The sequence below is a fragment of the Morchella importuna genome (genome assembly GCF_003444635.1).
Source record: "Morchella importuna strain M04M26 chromosome Unknown Morimp01GS006, whole genome shotgun sequence".
NCBI lineage: Eukaryota > Fungi > Ascomycota > Pezizomycetes > Pezizales > Morchellaceae > Morchella > Morchella importuna.
This window is the reverse complement of record NW_025763403.1, coordinates 108080-122882: the sequence shown is the minus strand read 5'-3', so window position 1 is coordinate 122882 and position 14803 is coordinate 108080. Positions and strand designations below refer to the sequence as shown.

The 14803-nt window shown below is 46.0% G+C and overlaps 3 protein-coding genes across 3 annotated transcripts; 2 read left to right on the top strand and 1 right to left on the bottom strand.

The window, feature by feature from the left end:
- Positions 1 to 9188: 9188 nt before the first annotated feature.
- Positions 9189 to 10253, bottom strand: LAJ45_02950 (uncharacterized protein; the record flags this gene model as incomplete). The annotated part of the gene is made up of 5 exons (XM_046112541.1): positions 9189 to 9295; positions 9342 to 9580; positions 9635 to 9731; positions 9794 to 9887; positions 9936 to 10253. 5 exons carry the CDS (start codon positions 10251 to 10253, stop codon positions 9189 to 9191), a joined length of 855 nt encoding a protein of 284 aa, XP_045974030.1.
- Positions 10254 to 10668: 415 nt separating this feature from the next.
- LAJ45_02949 (uncharacterized protein) lies at positions 10669 to 11206 on the top strand (the record flags this gene model as incomplete). The annotated part of the gene is made up of 4 exons (XM_046112540.1): positions 10669 to 10672; positions 10907 to 10927; positions 10978 to 11007; positions 11061 to 11206. The coding sequence occupies 4 exons, from the start codon at positions 10669 to 10671 to the stop codon at positions 11204 to 11206; spliced, it is 201 nt and encodes a 66-aa protein (XP_045974029.1).
- Positions 11207 to 14038: 2832 nt separating this feature from the next.
- Positions 14039 to 14461, top strand: LAJ45_02948 (uncharacterized protein; the record flags this gene model as incomplete). The annotated part of the gene is made up of 1 exon (XM_046112539.1): positions 14039 to 14461. The coding sequence occupies one exon, from the start codon at positions 14039 to 14041 to the stop codon at positions 14459 to 14461; it is 423 nt and encodes a 140-aa protein (XP_045974028.1).
- Positions 14462 to 14803: the final 342 nt, after the last annotated feature.

Sequence of the window (14803 nt, the reverse complement as noted above, 5' to 3'; positions counted from 1 at the left end):
TCAAGAAGCTTTACCATCAACACTACCCCCATTTGGGATATGATACTAGATAACCTTAAGTATTGATGCCCCTCGTGGAGGAAGATCTAATCCATTGCTGGGAACTGTTACATGATGATTTATTCTCTAGAGATTTGGGAGCTAGTTGAGAGTATGCTTAGGAGAATAGAGCTGTTATAAAGGTAAGGGGTTGGTATACAAAATATTAAATGTCCAATTATTTTATTTAGCTACTATTTAACAACTATACAAAAAATCATCTCTCCCAAGGGTCGATTGTGGTTGCTGGGTGGTAGTCATGATGGGGCGGGAGGTGCCGAAACCCGTTGCTACGCCGCTCCATACGATGATTTATTTTTTTTTTTTTTTTTTTAAATCATGTAGTTTTAATTGATTCTAGGTACAAAACTCTGCATGCAGTGATAGACTATGGCATAAAAATACCTATCCCCTGCTAGAAAACATATATTACCACTCTAGAGGGACAAAGGAAAGATAAAGAAAGAGTTACTGCGCTAACAAACTGACTGTCTGATGGCAAGGAAAGCAGCAATCTTTGGTGGTCCCTATCCATCATAAGAAATCTTTCCTGCTGGTTTTAAATAACCTGTTGCCCTTTAAAGGTTTTGTGGGTATGGAGTTCCATGTTATAGTTGTGGCAGCTTTGTGATGGTTAGGTGGAGGAGGGAGGGGAGCTGAGGGAGCTTGATGTATCAGATCCAGATAGGAGCGGGGAGAAATGTTCCTTTCTAGGGAAGTTCGTTTTGGTGGCATTGATGAAGGCTTCTAGAACTAGTGTGTTGGTGTGGTTGCTCCAAATCTCTTCGATGGTGTTGATTCCTGGGAGAAGTTGGGAGCACTGGGCTGCTTTTGCTCGGCATGATAGCATGACGTGTTCGGTGATTTCAGGGCCTTCGCCGCATCTGTCACGTGTGTCGGAGATGTGGAGGTTGAGCCATGATTTGTGGCCTCTAAGGTAGCTTTTTTGGGCTCTCATTTAGTGAATTCGAGTAACAGTGAATTTGTGTAAGTCCATGAAGGGTTTAGGGCTTGTTGTGAGGGGGAAGGAGTAGTAGGGGGGAATTGGAAAGTTGTGTGCCCAATTATCTATCATTTGTTCTTTTGCTTGTTTTGGAATGAGTTTCTAGTCCATTCCTCTTGTAACTGGGTGGTAGAGGAGAGAGCAGAGGTGTTCGATAGGGAGGTACGCTACTCCCTTCGTTGCTGTCGAGTTCCACTTCTTTGGTGAATTAAGGCGGTCGCGTAGGAGACGTGTGTGAGAGGGGACCTTGTCGGGGGTCAGGGTAGGGAAATATGTGTGGCAGCGCCCTGTCAATGGGTTGTTGAGAGGGTGGGTGAGTAGGACGCGGATAGCGAACTTTGTTTTCACGTAGTGGATATAGTTGATGAGGTGTGGGCAGTGAGCTTCGGCCCATAGTAGAGTAAGTGTTTAGGAGAAGGAAAGTAATTGATCGTGTTATTGTTCTAGCTAAGGGGGAATGCCCCGTATTTATACCAATGAAAGGTAGTACAAAAGAAATACAATGAGTCATAGACGTATGAGTAATAGAATTACTAATGGGAGAGTGAGTCATGAGTGAGTCATACGCCGATGACAAATACAATAATGAAATGATGAGAATCCTCCAATACTATGAAACATGCAGAGCGCCCTATTTCAAGACATAGGACACGTTGGTTGCTTGCCCTGAAGCAGCCAGTAGCCTATCTGAGTACTGAATTCCAAAATTTGTTCATAGCCTTGAGAGAGCTAGTGGGGGTTAGGACAGATGCACAGTATGTGAGCATTGGGTAGATGGCCAGTAGGGTGATTTTTCTACAGTTGGATGAGGAGGGGCCTTTGCTGGGAGGGGGGAATCTCTGAAGAATTCCGAAGCTGGCTTGGGCGGAGGCTAGGCGGCGGATGAACTGTGTATTTGGGTTGAAGTTTGGGGATAGCCAGAAGCCGACCCATCTGACTTCATGGCCTGGGTGGAAGATCTGGTTATCGAGGGTGATGGGGAGTGTGCAGATTGACGACTTGTCTTTAGGGGTTCCCCAGTACATGAGTTCAGTTTTGGGGATTGAGAAGGTGGTGTTCTGGGCGGCCGCGATGGTTGTGATAGCCCTGAAGTGTTCTTCGAAGATCTGGATGTTTTGTTGGTGGCTTGGAGAGCCCACTGCTATTACGAAATCATCGACGTAGGATAGAGTTATCCCTGGGGATGGGTCATGGAGGTGGAGGATGTTCATGTATATGACGAGAAGGAGAGATGATATGGGGGAGTCTTGTGGGACGTCAACTTGAACCAGATTTGGGATTCTTGGGGAATCTTTGTAGACGAGGGTGATGTGCCTGTCTGACAGGAACGATAGGATCCAGTTGATGACGTATGGTGGGGTTGATTTGGCTATGAGGGTGGATGCAAGAGTGTGCTTAACGAAGTTATTGAAGCCTCCTTTGATGTCGAGAAATACGGTGGAAACTTTCAGCTTGGCATGTTGCATGGCTTTAGTCTCATGGAGGAGGGTGATGACCGCGTCTGCTGTGGATAGGCCAGCTACTGAACCACATTTGTGGGGCCTACTGCTTTGACGATAAATGCGAGGCGGAGGGTGACGATCTTATCAAGGATTTTGGAGAAGGTTTGGAGGAGGACATTTATCCTGTAGAAGGTAGGGAAGGTGTAGTCGGCTTTGTTCAGTTTTGCCAAAATGACTCCGTTTGCCTTTTTGGGTGAAAGTTTGTGGTAGCCGCTTTTTAGGAGTGGATTGAGCAGTGCGGGAATGACATAGGAGTTGGCCTTATGGACCCCTTTTCATACTGAGTAGGGGATGGTGTCTGGTCCTGGGGCAGACTGATTGTAGGTGGGGAGGAGGGTGGTTCTTACTTCCTCAGGGGTGATGTCTGGGACGTGGGCGAAGTTGAGGAGGGGGCGAGCGCCAGTGCCAGGTTTAGGTGGGAAAATGCCTTGACGAGATTCTGGTTCAGTAGTGCGGGGGTGGGAAAGTTGGGGAGGGATGGGACTCTGTCTTCCGATCTTGTTGCCATCTTTTTAAGCCTCCAGACGTCGTTGGTGGCTGCGCTGGACACAAAGGAGTTTCAGTGTGTGCGTTTAGCTAGTTTAATTGTGCTGAAGTAGGCATTCTTTGCCTCTTTGACTTCAAATGGGGTGCTGAGGCCCCTTGGAAAGTCACGGTGGACGGAATGGTAGATTGTGCGGAGCTGGGTGATGTTGGGGTTCCACCAAGATTTCGACCATTTGGTGATTGTTTTGGATAGGGTGTGACTCTTCAGGGTGTCCGTGAGCATCTGCAGTGATTGTTCGAAACAGGCATCGAGGCTTGATGATGAGTTGGGACTGGGTACTGTGAAGTTTTGTAGGGCGGATTGGAGGCTTGGCCATTCTGTGAGTTCCCAGTTGGGGCCAATGATGGGGGTGAAGTCGGTGTTGGGGAGGGCGAAGGTAATGGGGATGGCCCTGTGTTCAGAGCCAATGGTATCGGAAAGGAATTGCCATTTGTTGAATAGGGAAAGGGTTCTTGCGTTGGCGAATGCAATATCAGTTACTCTGTGCCTTTTCCGCGGGTCTGGGGAGTGACGGGTGTAGGTGCCTGGGTAATCTAGTAGTGAGAAGTTATTGGTTGTGGCGGTGTGGATGTATGGTCCTGAGAGGCGTAGTTCCCCGTCAGAGAAATTCCTTGTAGGGTCTGCAGCGGGGGAGTGGATGTTGAAGTCATGGACCATGATAAGGGGTTGGGGGTGTGGATGAAAATATCAGTCAGGTTGATCGATCTCGAGGAGTTGGATAGCTGTCTGTTATGGATGTTGCTTATCGTGAGGTTGGAGTGGGAGTTTGAAGAGGTTGGCAGGAACAGATTGATTGAAATGAGGTCTCCTCTGTGAGAGGGGGTTGCCGTCGCCTAATTGCGTTCGAGTAGGTGATTGGAGACATAGATGCAGGTGGATATCTTGTCTTCTGTGTTGGAGGGGTAGTGGGAGTATAGCGTGAATGCGGGGGCGTTGAGGGGTTCTCCTCCGACGAGCAGGGGTTCTTGGATCGCGATGACATGGCCCTACGAGATTGTGAGGGAGGAGAAGAGGGAAATGAAGACACTGTTGCTCCCAGTGCAATTGTGTTGTATGATGCGTAGAAAAGGGGTCAGGGGACTATTAAGGTCTCCTACCATTGAGGCATTGGTGAGGTCCATCTCCGCCACCGTGGCTTGGGGAATCTCGGTGACATCTTCGTCCGGGTGGGTGGAGGGGGAGCCGATGGGGGATAAGATTTGGCCTCCAGGCATGGTGTCAATATTGGCTGCATCTTGCCTTTGGAGGTCGAGTCTGTGTAGGCAGGAGGAGGCGAAGGCTGGGTGAGGGCCACCGGAGTTGGAGCACTTGGGCTGGGAGAAATCGCAGCAGACGATTGTTGCTGAGTTGTATCCTTGGCAGTTCGGAATGGGGAAGCAGTATTGTGCTTTGGTGTAGGAGAGGGTGCAGAGGGGGCAGGTTGGGAGTTCTTGTTTGCATCCTTTGATGACATGGTCGAATTTATAGCAGTGGGAGTATTTGGTTCCTGTTGAGGCTGACCACATGATGGCACAGCGACGTGGGCGGGAGAAGAGGTGTATTTTGGTACCGATGTTGGCAGCTTCGGAGTGGGAGACTGTGATGATGATGGTGGATGAGGTTCTGGCATTGCGGATTGCGTCGTTGGTGAGCCTATCATAGAAGGGGGCGAGGTAGTGTTTCGAACTGTTGGGGCAGCGAGAACTGTTACTGTTCCTTTGGCGTTGACGGTGACTGAGAGGGTGGTGGCTGGAGCGACAAGACTTTGTTTCGCTAGGAACTGGCCGAAGAGGATGGGGAGTTCAGCTGTGAGGTAGTCGGAATCGGAGATGAGGTTGGAGGTGGCTTTAGTGGCGAAGAATCGGCGTTTGTAGGTCGGGAGAAGCGTGTCCTTTGGGGGGGATACTGTAGCTTTTGCATTCCTTTTTCCGCTTTGTCTTTGCAGTTTGGCGAGTTGTGCAGGCGGGATTACTGTTAATCTGACGGCATTGGTGTAGGAGTTGGGTCCGGGGTTAGGGGGGGCAGGGCGGGGGTGGTGGTTGTTCTTGGGTTTGGGAGGGGAGTGGGCATGCCAGCGGGCCGGGGCTTTGCGGAGCTGGGTCTCAATGCTGTCGAGCCGGTTGAGGATGCGGGGGTCAGGAGAGCGCTGGTGGTGATGGACTTCCTGTTGGAGGTCTTCGTGGTCCTGTTGAAGGGAGGTGATATCGCCTATCATGGTTGCATTTTGTTTAGTGATGCCGCACAATAGGGTGATGACGAGTCTGGTTTCGTCTGATGTGTTTGGGCTGGCCAAAATGGCAATGGTGAGGGTGGAGGGGGTGGAGTTGTTGGCTATGCCTACAAGATCTTGATCGAGGTTGCCAATACCAAGGGCATCCAGGGCCTTGGTCATGTCAGGGTGGGGCGTGGCATCTTGAAGCCTGAGTTTTACAGAGTTTTTGGTGGGGAATGATGGTTACCATGCAAGGTTTTGGAGGTTATTTTCAAAAATTAAATAAATAGCGGAAGAGAAGGATGATACGATGATTTATGTCCTAGAACTATATATATATTGAAAGGTGAAATGAGAATTCTTATTATTTCTTTTTGCTTTGAAAAGAAATAGCTGAATTTACTAATAATGGAGGATAATACACCTACCGATGAGTGTCGGTACCGAGTAGAGTGTTGGGGGAAGTTTCACTTAGAAAATCTGGAGTGGTTTGCTAATTCCCCTATAAATATTACATGGAATGAGACGGAAGATAGTATTAAGGTTGAGTGATGTTACAATTTTAGAGCTAAAAGAACTAGAAAGACTACCTTGCATCAGCAAAAAATGGGTTTTGCGAGTACGAATCCGGGCACCCAGGTGACCAAATTCTTCTTTTGTATACCTCATCTTTTTGGCTCAACGGTTTCGTCGTATGTCTGTCTCCTTTTGGCCACCCGTCCTTTGACTACAAAACATTGCCGCTTGACAGCCCCAATTACGAAACTCGTCGTACAGTAGTGCAAACATCTGCTAATCCTTCAACTCAACCTTTCCTACGCTTATCTTATTGCGAAACGTCGTCGCCTCTAGGATATGTCAAAAGACGAGAGACGATGAACACTACCAGTGGAAATCTTCGGTCTAACCTCAGTCTAAACATTACTCCATATAAGATACACAGTTAAAATGTCCCAAGAAATAAAAACCCCAAGAGCGCCGTGGATGCCTTAGGGATGAGACTTTGCGAGCATCAGGACCTCGGATCTTGCGCTAGAAATGACAGGACATATGCAGCCTGGGTATCCCTTGGACGCATGAATCTTTTCAATTCGCTGCCTGGACCGTGTACCCGCTTCAGTAAGGGAATATTCAACGTCCGTTGCCGGATAAAGTTAAAAGGGGAGGCAGTGAATTGATACATTCTCCGTCCAACGGATAGCACGTTATTTTGACTTTTCGATGGTGGGTGGCTAAAAGACTCTATCATTGTGGCCTATCGATCGCGAGGGAGTGATCGACCACGATAACTGCGTTTCAAAGCCCAATATATTCAGCCAAATACTTGCCTGACATTTTCTCTCCTAAATTTGAGATCATATGATAGTTGTGCATGAGAGAGGTTTCGAAAGTGGACGCCTTCCCGGAAGTACCCTAGAGAACAATTTCGAAAAGATAATTTACCTGTCATATGAGGTAGCGTTCGAGGGGATGGTATATCCCTGTGGAGTAACCTGTTTATCCCTTCTATCAGGATAAATTTGAAAAGAATTGCCCTGAATAGGCGGTCATTCACCTTGCTGGACCCATGACTTTTTGAAAAATAGAGTTCCAGGGGTTCAAACCCAGGCCATCCTGAGTTCATACTCAGAGTCTTATCAACTATGCTATCGATTTCTTGACAGCTTTCCTATTTCTTGACCTGACCAAGTAAGCTATCAGAGCAGTTACCTCTCACATGAGATGATCATCCTTTCTAGCAGGCAGTCATCCTATTTTTTGCTGCTCTCAGCTGTTCCATCCCTCTTGGGACAACGCTAAAATTAGAACAGATATATTATCCCCCCGGAGGCCAATCACCATTACTAGAGAATATCACTGGACTCTATCGGCATAGTCCGGTAAATAAACGGAGTTTCGCTAAACACAGCGATTTCTGCTCTTTCTTGCGCTATTCATCGCTCCGGCGAGGGTCATTTACCGCCCCACACACAAAATATTGCACCATAGGGAGTAATAGAACATTTTCTATCGCTCGATAGATCAAATTTGATGTCCTATTCGATATAACTGGTTGTCTATATGATCAGGATAGACCCCTCTCAAGGGAGAGGAGCCATTGCTATTCCATCGCCTGCATAAGAAATAATCCTTGATAGCGCAGTAGCTAGTGCCAAATATGTGTCTTAGAGGCCAAATAGATTAAATAGATTCTACTCACAAAAGACTCTCTATGACGATAGCAAGTTTCTATTCGCTTACGGGAAGTCCTCCAGTGTCACATGAGCCTAGCGAATAGGGCTCCTATACTATGTTTTCAAGAGTGTCCCGATAACACTATACCTATGAGCACTCACACCCCCACCCATGCTTTTTAGCTCGTTGATGAATGATGAGATAACGTAAATCCTTCTATTTAATCACTTCGATTCGATTTTTTCGTTACTGCGCCGCAGGCAATCAACAGATGCACCCCCACGCTGACCCCGCAATCGGCTGACCCCGCAATCGGTGGTCCATTTTATGTGTAATCATGGCCCATCACTCGGCCATGTGTTACCTAGGTAAACATTTCCCCACACCCAACCCAACCCATTCACCACTTGGGACTTACCCAACCCAACCCAATCTAACTTACCTGGGTACACCCAAATAACTCATCACCCGTTGCAAGGTCTGCCCCCACGGCAGGTCAATAGAACTTGCAAATGTCCTCTTGCGCTGCGCGTCTTTCACTCGCACCGGATTGTCGACCAGCATCACACTCGACATTGAAATGACGCAGCCGAACAGAGACTATCTTGGTGATGCTTCAGAGCCCTCAGAACCGTTTTAGATTAATTCGATAGTTACGTACTCACACATTGGTTCATTAGTGCCAAACTTGAGTAGGTATTTGATAGCTACGATATGCTAATATTTAATAAACGAGCGTGTAATTTGAACAGAAAGCCGAGTATTTGACAGAAACTACAACAGTTCCAATTACTTTCAACATGTGAAAATTACGATCATTTAATTCTTGTGCATGAGACAGCCCCGCCAACGACTCAGCTGGGGATAGAACCCGATATCTAGCATATAAAACACAATAGGTGCACCCGCAGCAGTTACAAGATACACGAATATACATGTCCGTATCTCTAGGAGCAAAGAATGGATGAAATCTTTGTTTTAGCATACGTAGTTATTTAGCGATGAATGACTTCTCTCGAACCAGACACAATTCGGCTTAGCGTAGGCTTAATAAATCGGCAGACCACAAAATTTATTCACACAACTTCTGGTTCGAGACAAATGAATGACTGGTCATTTACAATTGTCAATTCTATGACCTATAATCAACGACCGATTTTGATAAATGATCAGTTTTAATCAATGACCAACCCAATAAACGTAATAACAATGTTACTTTTTTTCTTTTATTCATACAATAAATGACGAGTCATCTAGCTTCAAAGGATATGATAGTAATGATTATATTGTATGGTTAAACAGCCAATCGAAATTCAAAGTTCGTTGCAACATAAAGTGAGAATTGGCTCAAAATGGGAGGCAGCGAATTGACAGGTTTCATCCGTCCAAGGGATAGTAGGAGAGCAAGAAACAAAGCTTCAATTTGGGCGCACTCAAGAAATGCGCATTCAGCTACACTCGTCATTTATGAAGGTCATTTATGAAGTCGGTGATCTAGCTAAACAGCCCCCTAAATGATGAAGCTCTCTACTGTTGCTCCCTTGAGTATTTCCAATTATTATTGAATTACAATCACCAATGCAATGCAGCCGCATATTCTGATACTTGCTGCCTGTCGCAAATACAATGTAAACCTATATAGAATATTCTATTTAATTTTATCTAATATCGTGAACCGTGCTTCTACAAATCTCGGATATCGCGCTAGGTGTGGCTATATTTATCGTACAACTACTCAAGCGCTGACAGCACCAAGAGACGCACTTCAATACTTACTCTCGGGCGCTTATCCGACCTCCACTTCTTACTATGCCAAAACGCCGAGTGTGGGGCCATGCCTGTCTTGAGTTAGGTTTTGCCAACCCAGCTTAGGTCGAAACTCACATATTCTATCTTCCTCTACCGCTTTTGAATCGAACACCATGAAGGCACACACCTCTTCCTTCGTCATTTTCGAGAGATAGTAGAATTGAAATTCTTCACTGTATTTGACGAAATAGTTTCTGCGAGGGTAATCGGCACTGACATGAACGGAACTGACAAGGTCCGAGGGTTTGGCGGTGCGTGCATCGCACATAGCTAATGGAACATCCTCAACCACATCGACGAGCGGACGCCAGATGCTTTGGATAGTTAGTTACTGGTATGGAAATAGGGTGATGCTAAATGAATTATACTTCACCACCCGCACACGGTGATTGTTGACGACTTTATCGGTTTCCTCCTCCCCGAGTTCCCGTTTCAACCATTCCAGGATCCCCTGAGGTGATTGATCTACTACATGTAGCTCTGTCTCTCGTAGTCTCTCTGAACTCAACAGAAGAAGAAGAACCTACCGACGTGTACTGCCGTGGCGGGCGCTAGCTGTGCAGTTCCGCATAAACCAGGATGAATAGGCATCTTGCTTTGGATTGCATTGACGCTCCGTAACTGTTACTATTAGCTTCGGAAGTCAATTCCCGCTGGCACTAGTCTCACCCGGAAATCAAACATCTCACATCTCTGTACAGTTTCAGGGACCAACTTCTTCGCAAATTCTTTTAGGTCTTCAACATATGCTTTCTTGATGTCGTTCTCGTCCTCCCAGTCAACAACTGGAAGCTCATGCCCCCGATACTCGAAGCCATGGATGGCAAGTGTGAACTCCCTCTCTCTGCCGCGAATATCCAAAATTGTTTTCATTGGCGATTTTTCAAGGACTATGTTGCTCATACCGTTAGTGAAGTTGTGGTACGGCTTTTCAGTTTCATATAGTGGGAGATTTTTGAGAAAGGCTAGTTGGACTCTTTCGTCCATGATTCTAGTCTGCGGCCCACTAGCTGGCAGAGAGTGGGTTATGTTTGAATAGAGAGCCGTTTTTGGGGGACTTCGATGTCTAGGCGAAGAACGAGGTAACCAAAGGAAAGGGTGTAACTAAAGAGTGCGTGTTATATTTTAGAAGGATGCATACATGATGAAATAAAGTAAAATTAAGAAAGACTTTCCGCATTGTAATCGATATCTGACTACATATTCTACTATCAGTTCATGGCGAGAATAAAAAAGCGGGTAAACAAGAATGGTTGGCAACTCCTCACTCGAAACGAGTCTCTATATGATCACGGTGGAGTCCAATTGGCCACGTTAGAGGTATTTTCTCAATCGGAATATCACGGAAGAGTTTCTTCACGTGTTTCAAGCGTACTAGGCGGTTCGAACGAAAAAGACAATCATGTGTAGGTGAAATGACCGATTGCGGGGCGCCGCCAGAGAAAGAGCTTAATTCAAAACCCCTCATAGTTAAGAAATATCACATATCACGATATTTCTCTGTCATGCCGATAAGCTGCCCTCTAAGCAGAGGGTCCCGTTGCGTGTATCGCCGTAAGAATAAAATAGTCAGCCTTTGCCGCTCACGTCCGCCTTCACCTTAACATTGACTTTGACAACCACATACCAACTCTCGGAAGCATCCTATAAGGCAAGACCTAGTATGTCCTCTTCCTCCCCCCCATTCTTTGACTATATCTAAACATTGTAGAATTTTCACATACACAATGGACCCTGGCAAGTCAGATAAACCCAAGGAAAACTGGGCTACTACCACCGAAAAATCTACTTCAGACGATCAACGCCGCGAGCCATGGAAGGAGGGCCAGCTAGAGGGTAAGGATAGTAAGGAGGGTAAGAAGGAGGGTGAGGAGGGCAAGGAGGAGGGCAAGGACAAGAAGGATGATGGTGAAGGTGTTGTTCCTTTTGTTTTTACTTAAATGAAGTGATGGGAAGAAGACTTGTTTTGTTTAGCTAGCAAATGATGAGAATAAAGTCAATGAGTGCAATATGCGCAAACTGTCCCATGTACGCAATATCCAGGGATGCCGGCCTGACGGGATGCGCAAGGCGTTCCCACTGTAAAGGCCATTTATATACGTAAAAGGTATCCATGGCTTTGTCCTACGTAGCTTAAACTAAGATGTAATCGAAGTTGTAAATTCAGTGTTCGCAAGCGTCCGGGGCTCCCGCCGGGCACCCGGTAGGGCCCTGAAAAGAGGTGGGGACTGGGCGGACCGAGCTCTACAGCCCGTCCAGGGCTGGAATCAGAAGGACCGCAAAGGACCCTTGTGCCCGCCAGGCCCTGCAGGACCCTGAAACCTTCAGGTAACGGCTGTCTCCCGCCGTTCCAGCCGTCCCCCGCAGTCATATGCAGTCATATGCAGTCATATGTAGCCATATGCGATCATTGGCAGGCAATAGGCGTCTGCCGCCGTTGGCGGTAAGTAATTTCCTTCACTAGAATCATGAGCAGATCAAAATTACACTTTTGAGGCCCTTCAACAAATCGCTGTAGAGATAATCCCTGGCTAGAGATAGCCAATTTATCGAGTTTTAGCGGTAAGCCTGCTATAAATATTATATCAACTCGAACATTACTTTATATTCCGTTTTAGATACATCTGCACTACCCCCTTATTTTTTTTTTTTATATCATGTAGTTTTAATTGATTCTAGGTGCACTACCCCCTTATACCCTCCCTCACAGTATACCTTTTTGTTTGTTTCTAGGTACAGAACTCTGCGTGCAGTCGTAGACTATGGCATAAAAGCACCCCTCTCCGACCTGTTAAACATGAAAGCACAACCCTACATGAGACGGAACAAAAGAGAAATTGAAATAGCAGACTGTAAAATATTCGAAATACAAAGAAAAGATGAAACACAATTGCAGCCATTTTCCGACATGTAAAATCATTCTCCATGGTATTGGTAACCGGCCACCCGTGGAAGAAACCTTTGTAAATGCGTCGTATCTGCCTTGCTGGCCGGTTCTGTTGTGTGTAGGCTAGTTAGAGGGGGCGAGAGGACTGAGTGAGCTCGACACTTCAAAGCCGGTAAGGAGCGGAGAGATCTGCCAGTGGTTCTTCTTGGAGAAATTGGTTTTGGAATTTAGACTCCAGAGACCAGCGTGTTTGTGGGGTCATTTCAGATGTTATTGAGGAGGGAACGTCTGGTAGGAATTGTACACATTACATTGCCCTCACCTAACATGAGAGAATAGCATGTTCAAATGTCTCGGTACTTGTGCCACATCTGTCGCAGGTATCCAGGTAGTGGCCAGGAGTTTGAAGCATTATTTATGAACGTATAGGTAGTTTTTGTGGGCCATCATTTGGTGGATTCAGGTGGCCGTGAACTTCTGAATGTCCATGAAGATTGTGGGAGTGGTAGTAAGTATTTCGGAATAGTAAGTAGGAGGTAGAAAGTCCTATGCATATTGTTCTAACATTTGCTCCTTGGCAAGTACTGAGAGTAGCCTGAATTTTGTATCTGTACATCAACAAAAAATGATGTTTCGTCTTGTTACGCCTGGGCACCCCAAACGCCCCAGACGCCCCAGCAATTTCTTACCGGCATACCGACACCTGGGTGTTACACGACGAGAGCTCTGCGTCTCTTGGTCAACCGACAACATCATGATCACGAAGACTAGAGACAAAAACCTTTTCCCATCCCTCGAAGACGAGCTCGTCTTCTGGACATCGGAGGTAGCGTCTCTACCATTACGCTCACATCTTGCTCTATGAAACTCATCCTACGCTCTCGTCACCTCGCCTTTAGTCCAATTCCCTAGTACGTCATATTGGCCGACTTATGTCGTCAACCTGCCTATCTCGACCATTACATATCATCTTTCCGCTCGCAATCCCTGTCTTTTGACAGTTGCATATCGTCATTTTTTATTAATCTGCGCCTTCCTACAACTATCCATCTTTTGGTTCACACTCTTCGTCTTTTGATCAAAAATCTTCATTTTTTCATTCGCAAATATCGTCCACCGACAACTAGTATATCTCCTCTTTTGGTCTAAACTCTTCGTCTTTCCGTCCCTTGATTCTACGTTTGAATTTTCCTTGAATGATACTGTCTATTGATCCATTGTCTTTTGACGCCCCTCGCTCTAGCTAGTTCGTCTATTTAGGTGAGAGCTATCTGACCTTTTGTACAGCGAGAGGTAAAATTATTGTAGAAACAGTGGTCTAAAAACAGGGTTTCTGGGCTGGGTAAGCCAATAGGACTCCTCCCATATTTCTATAATAATCTTACTGTAAGCTGTACTTTGCTCCTGCGCGGTCTCCCTCCCCGTCTTCTGACCACTTCTCCCGGCCGAGCGCTCTTCTCTGCCCTGCGTCATACTGACATCTCTCTCTACGTCATTTTCAATATTTACATTAATCCCGGTAATTGTTCCAATAGTCCCATCTATCTAGTATCAAAAAGATTTTTCAACCAGAAACGGCAGCCAGTTACGTAAGTAATTATAAGTTTTTTGCAAAATTTCAAGAAATAAACAGGTCTTGCGGAGAGTGGAGACTGTTAATATTTGACGGATTCGAATCACATCTTTTACCTGTATTAATTGACTATTGCTTGACCAAAAAAATTTTGCCATTTTGCCTGCCTGCGCATACATCTCATATTCTTCAACCATTGGACGTCGGAGTGTACAAAAGTACTACGGACAAGAGGTATGCCAGCATAGAACACCTATGGACAAAGCCAATTTTCCGAACCTGCTAGCCAGAGCGCATAGCAAGGCGTTTACAATGTCCAATATAGCGTCTGGATTCCGTGCTACAGGTATCTGGCCTTACAATCCAAATATTGTTCTAGATAGTCTTATGTTACCGGAGCCTATTCTTGATAGTCAACCTGTTCCGTCACCACCACTTCTACCCGCATCCCAAACACCTCAGGCTCATGAAATGCTTACCTACCAACCCAGAACTCCAACTACACCTCGTTCAATTCACCATCTCTATGTGGAGTGTCTTACGACAATCACTAGCAGCAGTCCTAGATCTGTGAAGCAGCGAGCACTGTTCACAAAGCTGAAAATGGGCGCCGAGAAATGCTCGGTAGGAGCGGCAATGCATGAAGCGGGTGAGGAGCATTTGAGGAAGGAAATCAAGCAATTGACAGATAAAGCGAGGCATGACACCCGGCGCCTCAAACTGAACTCTAGTTAGGCTTGTGTACTTGAAAGAGGGGACATTCCCAATCAGCTCAAGCGGAAAAGGGATGAATTAGATGCCAAAAAGGAGGGGAAAAAAGCGAAAACTAGTAGTACTAAAGTCATTTCTGGGTACACTGTGGGACAGGGTCAACCATTTCCATTGGAGGAGCAACAGAAATGGGAAAAGATTTAAAAAATAGTTCTATATCTCAGGAATATGCCTATATTTTTCGCTAACCAAGCGAAATTATATTGTGGTTGTGGTATAATTTTTGGTTGTGACCATATTCCCATGTAGTTAGAAATGATAAGAACTTGAACCCTGTCCGTCTCCACCCCGTTTTCGTCCTCACCC